This window comes from Liolophura sinensis, chromosome 6 (assembly GCF_032854445.1).
Source record: "Liolophura sinensis isolate JHLJ2023 chromosome 6, CUHK_Ljap_v2, whole genome shotgun sequence".
Lineage (NCBI taxonomy): Eukaryota > Metazoa > Mollusca > Polyplacophora > Chitonida > Chitonidae > Liolophura > Liolophura sinensis.
In genome coordinates this window covers 26,720,364-26,738,479 of record NC_088300.1, presented here as the reverse complement: position 1 = coordinate 26,738,479, position 18,116 = coordinate 26,720,364, and the positions used below count along the sequence as shown (strand labels likewise).

Sequence of the window (18,116 nt, the reverse complement as noted above, 5' to 3'; positions counted from 1 at the left end):
ATTTAGAATGAGATAGCTGCAGTGGCACGTTATTTACATGTGGTGAAAAAAGGGATGTTTCAAAATGGACACCTGATGACATAGTGGTCCAACCTAACACTGCAAAGTTCGCAACAACTCGTAGCCTCCAGTTATCTAAATCCGAATGAAACCATTTTAACAAATTATCAGAAATCCCTAAACATCTTATCTTCTACACAAGTAAGCGATGACTGACACAATCAAACAATTTTGTATGTACTTGTAAATTGCTATTCCGCTTACATAGACGGTAAAACATGTCAAATTCGTTACAATAGACAGGTTTTCCTAAAGCCCTGTTGTCCACTACAAAAATTGACTCTCAAAGTTGTTTAAAGTGAACATTAACGCCTTTTTCAAAAACTTTATGAAGAGATGAGAGGTAGGAAAGATACGGGTCTGTGATTTTATACATTTTTCTTGTCTCCAGATTTGAATATAGGGCAAACGTTTGCAAATTTTAAAACGTTTGGGAACACGCTTTGTGTTAAAGTCAACACAATTCCCCTGCACAAATTTTTAGAAGAGTGCATGTAATGCTATCGTAGCCGCATGACTTGTATGGTACAATATTCAACAAATCTTCATGTACCTCTTCAAAAGACAATTTCATGTTACACAATGTATCATTTGAGTTATAGTGCACTTCTGTATTTTTTATCTTTCATAACAGCCATCGTGGACCATCGTCTAAATCGTATTATTTCGTAGATGTTTATTAAGAGGACATATTTTATAACATGCACTAAGTATTCTTTTTCCTTCAGAGCTGGTGTTTTTATCCTTAGCATGGACTATTCCCCTACCTTCTTATTTATACAAACACACTATAATCATTACGATCCTGTCACGGGGCCTGTACAGACAGACGTCAAACCGTCGGTTCTTGAGACACACATGAAACCTGTCCCGATCGAATGTTTGGAAAGTTTTTGTTGATAGTCTATATGACTGCTTGTTGAGTGGCCGGTAGTCAGCTAGCTTTGAACACATGGTTAAGACCTCCAGTATTTTATAGAGCGTTTTACCGTCAGCCATCTCCCTAAACGAAGGACAGTGTTCGGGTACGCACTCCCCTCTAGCTCATATTGTAGTACGGCTGTGGCCTCTCTCCCTCTCCCCCTCTCCCTCCCTCCCTCACCAGACCAAGTATTTAGTGAATTAGTTTGTCCCGTTATCGATTGCAGATAACGATGAAAATTTGCACAACGTTTAAGAACATAATGACATGGGGACACGGGGATACAGTTTGCGTGAAATTTGAGATGGAAAATTTTCATGGGTATTGGATATGACTTTCTAAATGTTTGGCACATGTGGTGTGGCTGAAAGGCACATTTTTGCTCATCACTTGTTTAAGATGATATTTCCCAACAACACTTAAAGGAACAGTGTCAATCGACGGACAGGTTGTGTATCTTGGTGTTCAGCTCTGAAATCTTACTGGACGCAGTAGCCATGTTAACAAAACATTCTGATTGGATGAGTATTTCTCTCCAGTTTAGGCATGAATTTATGAATACCAGCTTCAGTTTTGTTTTTTACTCTAAGTGGAATTCGAACATCTTGTGCTAGAACCATAACTTCAAACTAGGGCATATGATGAGTACGATCTCAACCTAGCGGAAGAACTCGACGTCGAGTTTTTCTATGTTTATATCAATTTTAAACCTGCCTCGAGTTTTCTTTTTTATGGATTTATGACATGAAAAAACTCGACATCCACCTTTAAGAAGGGCTTTGACAAACAAAAACCCGACGGAACAAATTTAGACAGATTTTTTTTCATGACATGAACAGAATAGACAGAATCGCCCTACTAAATTTTGAAATGTGGTTTTTGCATAAAACGACTGGTGACTTATAGCTGGTTTGTAAATGAAACGACACTAAAATGTGTCTTGCTGCAGAACTATTGCCATTTACTTGCTAACGAACAGTGGCCAACCATGAAACAAAGCGCCGTTGTTTATATGTGGAAATAAATAGATAAATAACATACGCGAAAAGAAGATTGGGTGGCTGTAGGTTGTACTGATTATTTGCCATTGACTCTGTTAGTAAATGTTGTAAACTTTTTTGAAATCATTTGAGATTTGAACTTAGTTACTTGGGAATTAATTCAAATTAAGTGACCAATTTGTGTCCACTTTATAGTATTTTTTTCTTTATTTAAATTGAAGTGTATTGAGCCTCCGTGGTCGAGGGGGTTAGCACGCCAATGCGGCGCAATGACCCAGGAGCCTCTCACCAATGCAGTCGCTGTGAGTTCAAGTCCAGCTCGTGCTGGCTTCCTCTCCGGCCGTAGGTGGGAAGGTCTGCTAGCAACTTGCGGATGGTCGTGAGTTTCCCCGGGGCTCTGCCCAGGTTCCTCCCACCGTAATGCCGGCCGCCGTCGTATAAGTGAAAAATTATTGAGAACAGCGTAAAACACCAATCAAATAAATAAATGAATAAATATGTTTTTATTTATCTGTCTAGTGCAAGAATTGCCTCGTTAATGATCGGATTGGCCCTAATTGCGCTGCTGCTAAACGCAACCAGGAAAATACCCCTCTACTGCCTTCGTCCAGTCGTTGACAAGTTCCACACTTCTCGGAGATCAGTCACGCCCATAGAAGAAAACCAAACAGTTATCCCGAGTGAAACCAGCCATGTGAAGAAAACCCGGATTGCTTACATTAAAGTACACAAAACAGCCAGCACTACAATCGCCGCCTTAATCCAGCGTTATGGCTTGAACCATCGTCTGACGTTTGCCCTGCCTCTGCCGAAAAGCCTGTATCACATCGGGTTTTATCAAACGTTTGATCCTGTGAATGTGAGGCCACTGCCGAAGGGAAAGGTTTACGAAGCTCTCTGCCAACATGTTGTCTACAATAGAACGGCTTTCCGGAAATACATGCCTAAAGACATGAGAATCATTGCCTCTGTACGCGAACCATTTGATAGGTCTGTGTCTGCCTTTAATTATTTCAAGGCATACAGTAAATCCGTTATTTCCAAAGCAAATATATCCGGCAACGCAGTCACTTTGATAAGAGAATTTTTCAAGAAACCTAACTATTACGAACCATCGATTTATACACGAGGGTCTTTGGTAATGAATCGTATGGCTTTTGACCTGGGAATTCCGAGAGCGCAATACTTCAACGCTACATACGTGGACGAGTATATTAGACAGTTGGACGAGGATATGGCTTTTGTTCTCATAGCTGAGTACATCGATCAGTCTTTAGTACTTTTGAAGCGAATAATGGGCTGGTCGACTGAAGACATTTTGTACACCATTCGTCATAAAGGGAAAACCAAACCCCAATTTCCAAATGATCTCAGAATTGCTCATAAAAAGCTGGCTCCAGCAGAATACCAAATATACGATTATTTCCTCACGAAGTTTAACATAAGTTATTCAAAAGAGGTAGAAATTGAACAGGAAGTGCGCGTGTTCAAAGACACACTTCATCGAGTTCATACATTTTGTTCATCGAAAAAACAAGTGCTAATGGTACCTCCCACAAAGTTTGATAAAGGATTCAATTTTACAAGAACTGATTGTTATTTCATAAACCTGGAAGAAACGGCCTTTGTGGCGTTTTTGAGTAAATTGCAAAGACCATAGGCTTCTGAATCTTAATAATAAACATTCAGCAGTACATATATGGTGAATATTGGAACTTTTGTCACACAAATCCAAAGGCTTTACATGAATGGAAGATATAAATAATGGCATCGATTTAACAGGGTATTATTTGAGTTACGCCCTGAGGAAGATCAGAAGATATTTTGTAATTTGCCCGTGGAACACCGGAAAGTCTTTGGTTTTTGTTTATGTAACAAGTGAAAGCATGCATCAGGTCATTCCAAATGTCTGATAGTAGGAATCATTACCCATATGATTTTTCATCTAAATCTCCAAGTTTTTGTTGGATTAAAATTTGAATAGAATTTTTAGACGATTAAAGCTCTTTGGACATTTGTTAACAGTGGTAGTCTAACGAACCACCATTTGTTTCGATGTTACAATCTTGCTATCAACAGAATTGGGCGTGTCATATGCATGAGAGTAAGTAACTTGTGATCAACTTTGTCTTTCATGGTGTATAAATAACGGTAACTATATTTAATCAATGAAATTCTACCCGCGCTTTGGTATAGTGTAGGAAAAGATTGGCTGTGTTGTAAATAAATATATCGACATTTTGCTGTTTTGTCAATTAAAAATTCCTCATCGAATCTGAATTAAAGCCTTCACCAATTTAAACCATGTACTATACTATAATATATTCGAGCAGGCCCATTATTACCTCCACCAGTTAAAGGAGATTATGGTCTGTTGTCGTTTTTTTTGTCTGCCTGTCATCCACTTCACTGAAAAAAGTTATGTGCGACGGATTAGGATTAAACATGAGTAGGTTAAATTGTTTATCAGAGATTCGTCACCATCAAGAGATAGGACGTAGATGCGGAGGATTCTCCCCTTGTCTCTCACGCGGTCATGTAATCGGCCTACATTTTACTTGGGCGACAGTTTGCACTTTCGCAATATACTTTTGTTGTTAAACGAAAATTTAAACGGTCATTTATTGATTTATTCAAAAATTATATTCCCACTGGGTGTGCGGGGAAATGAATACATTTGAATAACGCTTGATACTTGCTATTAGTATTAGATTGATTATCTTACTCAAAAATTATTGGTGTAAGAAATACACGATTTCTTGTCGCATAAGTGTGAATTATACTAACAGACATATAGATATATCACAAATATCTTCACAATCAGCTACGGGTATGAAGAAACTAACCCCAGCTATTTAATAATTGTACGATTTTTTCCCGGTAATACGCACTTCACTGTTTCTTTATAGTAAAACAAGGAGCCGCCACAATACAGTGGCAGCAGAGAATGATGCCTTCTCAGCCCGGCATACATGAGAGTTTAAGAAACAACTCAACTCAACTTAAGTGGTCGTACGCAGTTGGTCCGTAGCTCATACGGCATGAAGGTCCAAAGACGTAATGACTGGAGTACAGTTCCATTTGAGTCGAGTCGTTATTTCGCATACTCTTAAGCTCTCGTGTATGCCGAGCTGTATACACTCCGGAACCGGGGTAATTAAGCTAGACATAAACCAGAGCTCAAGACCCAACTCAACTGGTCGTTCGTAGTTGGTCCCTGACGCTGATGTCATACGAGTTTAGCCTGGGCCGGGATACACGCAAAGCTCGGCATACAAGGGACCCAACTCAACTCAACTAAATTGGTCGTTGCAGGTGGTCCCAGTCGCTGATTGTCATAGGAGTTTAAACTGAACTTGCATACACGTAAAACTCGGTATGCAGGGGGTCTAACTTATATATGTATATATATATTGTAACGTAGGTTTTATAGATCATATTAATATATATATATAGAGAATTATATATATAGAATTCTTATTTTATCATTTCTGTATAGTTGTATTCTTCAGATACTCTATATAATATCGCCAATTTTTTTTTTTAATTGTTTCGCATATTGCTATAATCTGCGCTTACTTGTTCGATTGGTCTTCAGCATCACAGTGGGCAAATCAAAGTCTTTTCCAAAGAGAACTAATATAATGTGAGTAGGTGGGATGTCATGTCTGATGTTTTCGGCATGATACTTCAGTGACTACAGCACTTTGGCAGCATGTATAAGACACAGTATATGTATACACACTTAGGTCGCTGTTACTGTCATGCGGCCTTGATGACAATAATTTAAGAGGCCGGCAATGACATTCATTAAGACCATCTATCGAGTGTCCATACCTACACGTCACGACACGGAACCATTCGTCAGTAACTTATCAAAGTTTGGTGAATTGCCCCGGGCATCTACCACCCACAAAACTGACCGCCACAGAAAAGTTCGTTTTCAGCGAGATGTCCTCTATCGGCTTCCGTACTTTCTGGATTTTACACATTGACCTCTCTTTTGTTTTAATACTTCATTCATGCCTTGTACACATTTCAGTTTCTTCCTGGAGTGTAATATAAGTGTATTTTTTTAGCCTTTTAACTTAGTACAAAAGTCACAAAATATTCAGTTCAGGACACGTACATGACACGTACATGATTACGATTCTTGCGCTATAGGCAAGAGCGACGTTAACTTCTTGTGACAACTTCTTGCTCCGATTTTCGCTTTTGAATTGTTCACAAAGAATATATTACCTGAATATATATACATATATAGCTGTCTCCATTTTCTTGGGTGGCTACGATATGCCTGCAATGGCGCCGATGTGGCGTGAAGCTAGAATCATTCATACTTTATCATTGTATTCAGTGATGCATACGCCTAAATACAGAAGATTGTAAACAAGGATTACCCTGTACCATGAAAGACGAGGAATGGGACGCTTGTTTGCCAACTAAGCTGAGTTATACACTGTATGCAGATACCACTCCACATACTGTTTGCCACATGATACAATGTCTGAAGGCATATAACCATTTTAAATCATGTAACAGTCATGAAGAAAACGATTAACCCGTTTTATTATTTAGAAACAGGCTAGTTAGTCAGTACATTAAGCGCGTTAATTTAACGTTATAATATTGGCCTGTTTAAAACATTTGTAAACTAATCATGGGTGAAATGGAAAAATATAGGCAAGCAGGGCAGTGAAAGTTAGTGCATATTCAACATCAAAAATACAAATGGATGAATTAGACGATTTGAATCTGTTTGTGTCTCGGCGTCTGAAGTACAAGAAAACAGAAGAGGATGGTCAGCGTGACTGCTTGAAGAAAGGCACAGAATATGGTGAAGAAAAATGGACTGGGACTGAAAGAAAACCGACTGATGGAGAAGTACGTACCAACGATGTCGGCATCGTTGGAATCTCAAGTCGAGAGGACAGCGGCGATGTCATGAAGAAAGTTGTGCCTGAAGTATACGTTGATCAGATCATTAAAAACAGTCGATCCGGAGTAAATAAAAACCTGATTACTCCAGGAGGGTGGGGCGTCAACCAGGGAACTGACACCACTGCCGAAACGGGTTTAAAGGCCGTGTCAGTATGGAAAAGGGGTCACAACACTGAGAAAGTCGAAGTGAGCAGATGTACCACTGCGACGGAGACAAGGGTGCGTGCGAGAGAAGTCTGCAGTACGATCAAACGAAAGTACTTTCTGATGTTGAAATTCCAGCTTTAGGACACAAACCAGAGACTGGATTGATCAGGGGAGAAAATGAACTCCCAAAATCTTGGGACATTGTCAGTCGGGACCAGGGGTGGTAAAAGGCCTCCACTCGTGGTAGGGATACCGTAGGGATATCTCTTGAGCTCATCCTCATCCCTGGACACTGCTGAATGTGATAACTCACATACAAACTAGACCTGTACGATTTAGGTGTTGCGTATTGTTTATAAACTTTTATCTTATAAATATGAGAAATTTCTTAAAAGAAATATTTTGAAAATGAATAAATTGTATAATGATTGATAGTGGACAAGTTTCTAGATTTTCTATCAAGCTATAAATCCTTATATTATTTAAAAAAAAAATCATTACCAGTACCAGTATGAAGAATGAATTGCAAAGGACATGTAGCAATCTAAACATATTCAATCACTAAAATAATGCTTTACAGTTCGGGAACAGAACCATAGTTCGTTTCTAGATATTGCCCTTAATGGGCATCTATCAGGCGCAGAAGAGATCTTGTGTTCATGGTTTCAGTCATTCAAAAACGAAATAATTATTAAAATTATTAAATCAAACAGAAGTTTAACTCGAAAGAAAAAAATTTTACTCGGCACCCACGCATTTCCGATGGGACCATTTGGCCACCTCTGTGTCCCGAGGGCTCCCTCCAATGAAAAGCTATCAACATCACTGATTAATTGACGTAGTTTAATTCAATGCTGGACTTCCTACAGCAAAATACAACTCCGGATATATATATTTCACTCAATGTACTTATCGGGAGATATATGAAATATTACAAGATAGATTCTGTAGCTTGGATTTTCAAGCTATAGCCCTACACAGGACTTAGACCCAGCCATGCCATAACATGGCGACAATGTTTTGCAACGTTGGTTTGATGTCTCAGGTAAAATAATGATGTAACTTGGAAAACTGCATATTCGGAAAAGCGACAATTTCATTACCTCTGCGTCCATTATTAATTATCAACACTGTCTAACGTCATTATGCTTTTAATGACTGCATACAACAACAGAAATAAGATGTTGCGTCCGAATGTCATATACAGCAGAGGTCAGTCTTATTAAAATGCATTCCTAATGCGCCTGGCAGAACATCATTATGTTACCATGGTAAATATCCTTGAAGCAACATTGTGACAGCTTTGTACAACAGGCTTCTAACGAAACAAAACACTAAATTTAGAAGCAGTCCTGAGGTGATCAGTCCCCACAGGTAGATCAGGGGAAGATAACCCAGTTTCCAGAAAAGGCCGCCACACATTAGGATACACAGTGTCATTCCTCCGCCGTCACTTGTCAAACTTGGCCTTGAAATCTGAAGACTTGTTCCCTTGTAACCTATTCAGAAGCTGAGCTTTCCAGTCCTCATCCGATAGGTTCCGCGCCCAGTCTGGGTGGTTTGAAAGGGGCAGTTGAAAACCTGCCATGGCTGACTTCACTTCCTCGGCTTGAGCTGGAACAGATTAAACTGTGTTGGCTTAAAACCTTTCACTGCATGGAGAATTGGAAAAATCACTGAAAGTGTTTGTACTGACAGTGGTGCTTCCCAGAATGTTTCACAATCAATACAAAACAATAAACAGAGCTGAGGTAAAGGCAGCCTATGTGGCCAAGGTGGTTATCGTGCCAATACTCCCCAAATGACCCAGGAGCCTCACGGTCACCAATGTGGTCGATGTGAGTTAAACTCCAGTACAAGCTGGCTTCCTCCTCGGCCATACGTGGGAAGGTCTTGCAGCAGCCTGCAAATGGTTGTGGGTTTCCCCCGGGCTCTGCCCTGTTTCCTTCTATCATAATGCTGGCCGCTGTCGTATAAGTGACATATCATTTAGTACCGCGTAAAACACCAATCGAATAAATAAATAAAGAGAACTATGAATGTGCTTTTTGGCAGAACCTAAATTCGTTTGTGTGGATAAGGTAATGTTGACAAGCGAAGAAATTTCCAGACTTGTTGATTCCCTGATAAGTCTGATCATCTTCATTGTAATTCTGAGTGCTGAGCCATCTTTTTTTCTCCTACATTATCAAGTACCAATACAGATTTGCAACACAGAATTGACTTGTACAATACCACCATATACTGTACAAAAACACTTCACAAAAATCTTATATTATTTCACAACATCTTCACAACAGCAAAACTACATCCATTCTCTGATCCCAATGGTACCTTGATCTATAGGCCCTGAGCAGGAAGCTCTGGGCTGGTTCCACAGTAAATCACTTTCATCTGGTCGAGGTAAATCTGGCACCTACAAAAAGTGTTGAGAAGGTGTTGATAAAGTAATTCACAACTACATATTTTCATAACTTCCAATTTCTAGAGGGACAGGAACTTCTGTGTTAAGTGACTAGGTGTCAATCATCAAATCCATAGTTACAGATATATGTATACAAGTACTGGTGCATATAAGTTACATCTACATTTGGCTTTATCAAGTTTTTTTGAAATGGTTCTCTGTATTTGCCAAGGCCCTGCATTAGTTCTGTAGTTGTAATGGTTTGCAACAATAATGCATGCTTCTGGGATTAAGAATTCTGGGGTATGCTCTGCAACCTAAGAAACATCCCTGACTGCACACAAAGCAAATCAGCATAGCAAATATGCTTGAATAAGTGTTGTGATTTCTTTGTTACAGGTTAACTCTGCCAGTATAAATCTGACTGTCTGTCTGTTGGTCTGTTAGCAGCTTTGCAGAAAAAATTCTACATACATTTGGATGAAATTTTGTTAACAGGTTGACCTTGGGTTTAGGTCAAATCCATTTAACTTTGGTGTTGATACGGATCAGGATCATGAAATTTTTCTAAAGATTTCTTCACTTCACAAAAAGCTCTGTCCCTTTGTCTGTAGTGTGGGAATCTGTACATTTAGCCTTGGTGGATGTCTTATTCCCAGGGTGCCCCCTTACATATTTATCCCCTCACATGTTCTGTTCTAACCATTAGTTCTTTTTTTAACAAGATATAATATGATAATGATGGGATATAAAATGACAATGACAGGTACGATGACATGCCTGAGTGGCCGGTGAGAGTGGGCTAGGACCCTGTCCATCCCCCATCTCGAGTCTAACCCCTTCATCAGCATATGCCCCTGGGTCTTCCTCAGGACTGTCAGAACTGTCAGCCTCATCTTGGGGAAGCGCACCTTCTGGGTCCTGAGGTAATGGTGCATACACATACTCCTGTCCATCATAAGCGAACTCCTCCCCTTCCTCCTCCTCATCACTGTCTGATGGGATCTGGCCAATCATGTGGTGAGGGAGGGGCTCATCCTGGATTGTGCCCTCCTCTGGATGGTTGTTCTCAGGCATATCATTACCATCAGGTACAGGGGACATCTTAATTGATGTTGTTTCAAGGGTGACCACTCTCCATTTGACTAAAACAAAACAGTAAACACATATGAGTTATAAAGCAAACAAAACACTACATTATATTAATTTGTACAACAATCTAGCCATTATTTGTGTGGAAAGGCTTGAATTTTCTTGTCACCAGGATTCCAGTTCAAAAATATCTATTTCCACAGGCTCAAAAATATTGTTAAGGGTTACAGGTTACACATAGAAATCTTTTTCTCCTTTCCTCCTCAAAGTTTGCTCACCAAAAAGTCAATGTGGGCATTAATGGAAGTTCCATATCATTTTGTCTTTAAAATAGTTTCCTCTGCAGTGAGTGGTTTCAAAGTGTATGCTACCCAGCGATCATACTCCTTACAGTGCACATGCTGCTGTCTTACACACACTTTATGTCACTGTCTATGCCATCTGTTGCAAATTTTGAATGATACCAAGGTCATTAGGTTGCCTCCGTATCCGATGTGGTTAGCACACCATCTTGGCGTAATGACTCAGGAGCCTCTTTCCAATGCGGTCATTGTGAGTTCAAGTCCGGCTCATGCTGGCTTCCCCTCCAGACGTATGTGGGAAGGTCTGCCAGTAACCTGCAGATGGTTTTGGGTTTCCCCCGGGTTCTGACTGCTTTCCTCCCACCATAATGCTGGCCGCCGTCATATAAGTGAAATATTCTTGACTACAGTGTAAAACACCAATCAATCAATCAATAAATAAAACTATGGTCACTAGGGTCCAGGGATGAGTAAGAGGTGATGTCATAAACACCCCCCCCCCCCCAAATATTAATACTTGATATTGCAACAATTTCATTGATAAACATACACTGATGGCAGGTCTGGGCAAGGCCATCACTGATGAGGTTGAGCTTAGACATACAAGTAGCTTGTCCACACAGTGAGCACAGAGAGCATGCCTACTGTTGTTATATTCTACTGATGTAATGATACTGTAAAATAAACATCACATACCATGAACTCTTTTCATTCTCCACTTACTTCATTCTCTCTTCGCCCAACTATGATATGGCAATCATGGTTTAAGACACTCGCACAAATCCCTGGAGAAACCATTTCCCTGACTAACAGCTGCAGTCAAACCAGCACAATCTGGATTTGAACCTGGCCCCTTGCAATCATTAGCTGATCAAACTGAAGGTTGGGTGGGATTTGAAAGTCATGGTTGCTGCATGAGGTAAAGTGACGTCAATTCATTTAAGGGAAGTTGTTAAGACTAGGGTGATATTTACTTGTATCTTTCTATGTCACCACTTACATCAATTCATTCATGTTTCCCTGAATGAGGTTGGCTCAATATTGAGGAAACTCTTTTCAGACGAAGGCCATGTGACAAAAGCATGTGACACACGCACATGCTCAATGAACACCATTATCATGTTCATCTGTCTAAAAACCACATTTTAGCACAACTCGAGTGGTGCAGTGGTATAACCAACCAGCTACAGACCCAACTGGCCATCACATGGAAGATCGAATCCAGAGCGTTCCACAACAAACTACATAACCCTTTCGAAAATCTATGACCTGCGAATAACACAACGCAGAAATCTCATGTGTAACGGTGACACGTGACAGAATCAGAAATGATAGACCTCTCATTTCGGCTGTTTTTCTTTGTATGCAAATTGAACATCTGCCCATTCATCTTAACCAGGGGAAAATCAGAGCACGTGACCGTGGGAAAAATAATGACATCAGAATGCACGGTGAAATTAACACGTAAACATTACCATAGTCTTTACAACTCCCCTTGAAGAACCAGCTTTTCACAAAGTGCATCAGAGATGGGATTCATTGACTAACAAAAGGACAAACCTAGTCTTTACAACTGCCGTTCTGAAATCTGTCTGTGGATTGTGTAGGGCCTCAACTTCTCTGCCTGCGACACTGCGTTATTGGTGGTTCAATTTTCGTTTTGGCGGCGACAGCTTGTAACTTTCTAACCCTCGGAAATACTTGATCTGCGCATTAAATGGTTACCAAACGAACGCAGAGCGATATCCATAAAGACCCCAGGTTGACTGCTGAATCAACAAGGTCACCAAGCCGTGTAAGGCAAATATTTTCTTCCAGACAAATTTATCAAATTGCGAGAACCCAAACAATGCATTGTCTCCCTTTGGTGTCTCAATATTTCATCTGATAACGTTTATGAAAGTGAAACAGGCGGTAAAAAATTTCAACGCCGATCTGAAAGAAATTGCATGTAGTCTATTTGTATTATATTTAGAACAATCTACCTGCTCAGTTCGTTTAATAGTATCGGTTTGCTTTTAAGATGGTTATTCTTTCCTCAATTTGCAGGCGAGGGGGATGTAGCTCAGTGGTAGAGCGTTCGCTTTGCATGCGAAAGGCCCCGGGTTCGATCCCCGGCATCTCCACGTAAAGTTTTTGTTTTTTTATTGCGTGGCTTATGTTGTTCAAGCTTTTCTTTTTTTTTTTTTTCAAGACATGTATTCATAATTATCAATGTTTTATGAAACGCACTAAATACTGAGTAGACCTTAGCTATAGTACAGATAGTACAGTACCTGGACCTTTGTTACCTCTCCTGTTCCAAGAACATAACTATATAATAACAATACATGACAACCGGGTCAACTGTCTGAACAAGAAGCAATGTACATACATTGTTTTCGCGCGCTGTGCATGCACACCCGTGTTTGATTCTCTGTGTTACGACACACCAAGTGCTGCATGGCTGCCAAAGCGTCAATTTCTTGACACTTTAAAGGCATCTAATATTCTTAATACTTCTAATTCACTCTGGAATACACTAAGACAACACCAGGTCCACGCGGATTTGACAAGAGCGGAACGACTATCACAGTCTATTAGGTGAGGGTCTAGGGGCCGCCTAACTCAAGTTTAGCCTAAGTGGGGTTGAAAACAGGCTGTCCCTGAATATATAGTATTTATTGTCATGGGTTCCAGAGTTGCAAACAGTTCAAGTAAAACTGCAGCATCTGTCTTGGCTATTACGGAAATGGCTATTGATACCTGCACGGTACGATTCAAGAGAGGTAATTCTGTAAAACGCCGTCTTCCACCGGCTACAATATAAAATGGTTCACATAACAGAACATGTCTAAACAAGCCTACATACTATTTAGTAAATTGGTAAGAAATTGAAATACTGGTCTATATAGGCTAAAGCAAATATCTGTGGAATGAATGTTAATAGCTAGGTAAGAAATATAGGTTAAAATATTTTTTTCATCGACTTGAGCGGAACATTTTTGCACCCCCCCCCCCCCCCCCGCACCCTCCAGCCTACGCCCCCAGTATTTCTTCCACATCTTGAACTGCTGTGCTGGTGATTTTGACGCCTATTAAATATGTACAAAATTACAGTAGGATAGTTCAACAACGAGATTAATGCTCAATTCTGAAGCGAATGGAAATAAACCTGAGCGCCTCTGGGGCTGATCTGGACATTCGACTGTCGATCAGTTCAACTCTTCAGTATTGTGGTGGCGGCTTCTAAGATGAGAGCAGTGCTGACCTAGTTATCGCGGACGTCAGAGAAAGCAACTCGGCTTGTACACGGAGTTTCAATAATTTTATTGTATTTAATAAAAGATTTAATAACAGAAAAGAAATCATCCCTTGTTACTGTATGCAAGAAAGACAAAGGAGCAAAATTAAAATTCTCCAATTCTTAGAGGAAAAACTTAGAGAAAAAAAAATAAACCATGAGATTTAATCAATTTTAAGCATTGTACGATGAGATGCCTTCTTTTCATTTCCATCAACTTTCGGCATTCCTCGTGAATTCTGCACTGACTCGGATATTTGTTATATAGAAACAGCTGACTAAACGGTAAAATGAACGACAAAAAAGGTATTTGTATGATTTGAACAGCGTGTCTAAGTAGGCCTAGGGTCTATCCGGGAGATGATTGCGGTTTGGGTCGAGACGGTATGCCACTGTCTGACTTGGCCCCTCGGCTATACGTAACTAAATTGTTGTAAACGATCTCAAAATGATGTCTTAAGCAGTAGTTCTGGGTCATCATATTGTCATATAGCGAATGAGTAAAGGCTACGTCACAGCAATCTGATAGCAATGTATTTGATTGGATAAAATTCTCAAGATGTCTGCCTCGATTCACACCACCCATTTGTGCAGTACTGACATTTTGTTCTACATGTTATTCTGTGAAATCTCATTAAAATAATAAAGTATGCTACTTTTTAGAAAGCTTGAGTATCCTGCTTTGGATTGAAATATGTTTCAGCCAGGTGCTGTCTGGTCCTTTAACGTAAAACCCATGCAACCCATGTAACCTACGTACACGAGGGAATGTTTATTTACTTATATTTTACCCATGCCAAGAAAGTGATATCTCATCTCAAACACACATTGAGCTTTATGAAGGTTAGTAAATAATTAATTTATGTTCAGTTTGAAACTGAATTTTGGGCTCTGCAATTATATAGGCCTGTTTAGCATGGAGTTTATCCGTTTTCTTTGTTTGGAAATTATTTGCTTTGGATATGCTGTGCTATTATATGTGTTTATTTATTCACTGATGATTGTTGTTTACATATATAATCAAGGATTTTTCATTTATAAGGCGGTGCCTATAGTTGTATGTGTGGAGGTAACCGGTGAGATAATAGGGTGCGTAATCACACTGCATGGTGAAAAACAATTATAGGGCAAGCATACATGACCCCAAACAAGAGAGCAAAGTCGACAGTTTCCCTCCAGAGTACTGGAATCACAGAAATACAGAAATACCCCTCTTATAGTATACAGGATTAAGGCCAAGTCTCGTGAGAGATAAGCACCTTAATCATGTTTCCTTCTTGAAGACTATGAATGTGTTTTAACTGATTCCAAAATCGAAAAAAAAAAAACCGCACATCATGAAACCAATAGATATATAAAGAAGTACATTCAGAGAGTCCTGTTTGCCAAAGTTATAAACAGATCATGGAAATTTCAAACTTGATATGAGGGGCCATGCACGGAATAATATTACTCAACAGATCTGATCAAAATTGTCAAAACAATTTGAAGCAGTTACTGCCCGCGAAAACCAACAATATTTCAGAATCAGATATAGGCCTACTTGTTACACATGCAAATTAACCTATATATACCCGGATCTTGCTGGTTTTCAAACTTGATCTGATCGAGGTTACACAAGCTTCCTGCATACATAATTTTATCAAAATGGGGAAATTACACAGAAACTAGAGACCGATGAAAATAAACGAAATTTATATAATAGGTGAAAGCTATATATGCACGACTCGGGCTGGTTTCGAACTAGTCTGATATGAGCTCCCGTAAATAGAACCTGAATAGAAGAATTTGATCAAATATTTTTACCAGCTATTGAAAACATGTAGACACGTTGCTGTACATGCATACGCTAAAACTTGATAGAGGGACGGACAGACTCAAAGTAAACCCTTGTTAGGCGAAAGCCTGGGATAGTAATTAGGCCTATAATATATAATATATTATAGGCTCGGGGCCTCCGTGGCTCAGTCGGTTAAAGCGCTAGCGCAGCGTAATGACCCAGGAGTCTCTCACCAATGCGGTCGCTGTGAGTTCAAGTCCAGCTCATGCTGGCGGCCGTACGTGAGAAGGTCTGCCAGCAACCTGCGGATGGTCGTGGGTTTCCCCCGGGTTCTGCCCGGTGTCCACCCACCATAATGCTGGCCGCCGTCGTATAAGTAAAATATTCTTGAGTACGGCGTAAAACACCAATCAAAAAAAAAAAAAAAAAAAATATTATAGGCTCTGGTTCCCATCGAAGTGGTAATTGGGGGCTGTAACTTCATATATCACCCTGCACGTCCGCATGCGACATAGTCTGTCAGGATAGGCCTTACATGCGACAGCACCTTCACATAAGCCTATGTCTGGGACTAATATAACAGTTATATATAAAGGCCCAGCATTTTTAAACTATGTATACACACAACCCAGTTTTCTCCCACGTGATAACTCCCATGATAATCTGCTGGTAAATTGTTGCGCTGCATCACCGTATATAGAATCTGTCACTCAAGTTTTACACAAACGTAACAAAATACTCACAAAATTCTCACTCTGACCGCTTTATGTCGTTTTATTGATTCATTCTGCAGCTTGCATGACTATAGTTCATGCACTGGTGCATTTTGTTTATTTCCACAATCCTGTCAAATCCTGCACATAAAACACAGCATCTAGCTACTGGAAATCTGTAGCGCAACATGGGTTTAGCTAAATTAAACAAATCGCATACCAGTATTCTTGGCCGCCCCCTGCCGCATGCAATCAATAGATTACACATCCTGCTCTATATATTACAGGTATCCATGCAGATTGCCGACCGAGCGACGAATCAGTTAACCGATACGCTAATAAACCATCAACCATGCCAGCAATTTTTCGAACGAAGTATATGGACTCGCGCACATTTTCCCGTAGAGTACTTTGCGTTCATTTTCTATGAGTTATATAGTCAAGGGCGAGCTAAACATGTGACTATTATGTAGTAAATCAAACTAAAATGGAACGTTGAAATGGAATGTATGTATGTTTGGGATTTAACGTCGTATACTCAACAATTTCTCCGTAACATGACGAAGAGGAATCATTTTCTGTGTACATATAGTGTGTTTTCTTGCGGCATGGCGAGTCCACGCTGCCAAAGTGCTGCCGGCACTGAAGTATCACGCCGCAGACACCAGACATGACACCCCACCCAATCACATGACACCGGGCCAACCAGTCATGTTTCCTTGCTCGAGCCCCTCAGTGCTGAGCACCAATCGAGGCAGCAACAAGTACCATTTTTAAAGTTTTAGTGTGACCCAACCAGGGTTTGATCCCTTCGTCTCCCGACTCCGCAATATATAGTCAAAGAGCTAACACAGTGTGACTATTATATGGTAAAGTAAACCAACATGGAGAGTTGAAAGGACTTGTGATTTCAATAAAATGCCACAAATTATTAAAAAGAAAACATAACATCCAAAATTTGTATTCACATATATATGTATAATCTCACGCACTGAATTGTTAGCATCCGTGCACTCGTGTTGCCAGTGTTCTGCGTGGTTTCATTAACCAAGCCTGCTTGTGAAGTTTCCATTCAGCTGTAATAAGTTTAAAAAAACATGTGAAAGTATATGTGGTGTTTGCACTTAATAACGTATGGCATTAGTATGGGATGTTTCACCATGAATAACCGCCCTTCCTGCAGTTCTAGAGGTTGTATATAACATACACAGTAATTTGTTGGCGAACATTCCATGAAATAGGTGATTTAACGTAGTGCATCGAAAAAAAAAGAAAAACAAGACGGGACAAAGAAGTATAGTTCATATACTAGTGTATAAGATCTAATAATTGAGTCACTGCATGGCTGGGAAGAACTGCACAGGTTGTCCATCACATGCACAAAATGGTGAACTGTATCCTCTCTTTCTCTTTACACCACGATCTCATCCAACTGGTGCATCACGATTTTTAACAATCAAGGCACCGTGTG

At 39.9% G+C, this 18,116-nt stretch overlaps 2 protein-coding genes and 1 non-coding gene across 3 annotated transcripts; 2 read left to right on the top strand and 1 right to left on the bottom strand.

Moving 5' to 3' along the window:
- The first annotated feature begins 2,521 nt into the window (after positions 1-2,521).
- Positions 2,522-3,643, top strand: LOC135467060 (galactose-3-O-sulfotransferase 3-like). The gene has a single exon (XM_064744821.1). The coding sequence runs from the start codon at positions 2,522-2,524 to the stop codon at positions 3,641-3,643; it is 1,122 nt and encodes a 373-aa protein (XP_064600891.1).
- Positions 3,644-7,876: 4,233 nt separating this feature from the next.
- LOC135468865 (male-enhanced antigen 1-like) lies at positions 7,877-12,728 on the bottom strand. The gene is made up of 4 exons (XM_064747324.1): positions 12,430-12,728; positions 10,256-10,620; positions 9,406-9,487; positions 7,877-8,685 (listed from the first exon to the last, which is right to left on the bottom strand). The coding sequence occupies exons 2-4, from the start codon at positions 10,577-10,579 to the stop codon at positions 8,522-8,524; spliced, it is 570 nt and encodes a 189-aa protein (XP_064603394.1). The 5' UTR covers positions 10,580-10,620; positions 12,430-12,728; the 3' UTR covers positions 7,877-8,521.
- A 195-nt stretch (positions 12,729-12,923) lies between these two features.
- On the top strand, positions 12,924-12,995 carry Trnaa-ugc (transfer RNA alanine (anticodon UGC)). Its single transcript has one exon. It is a non-coding gene; the product is annotated as a tRNA-Ala (tRNA).
- Positions 12,996-18,116: the final 5,121 nt, after the last annotated feature.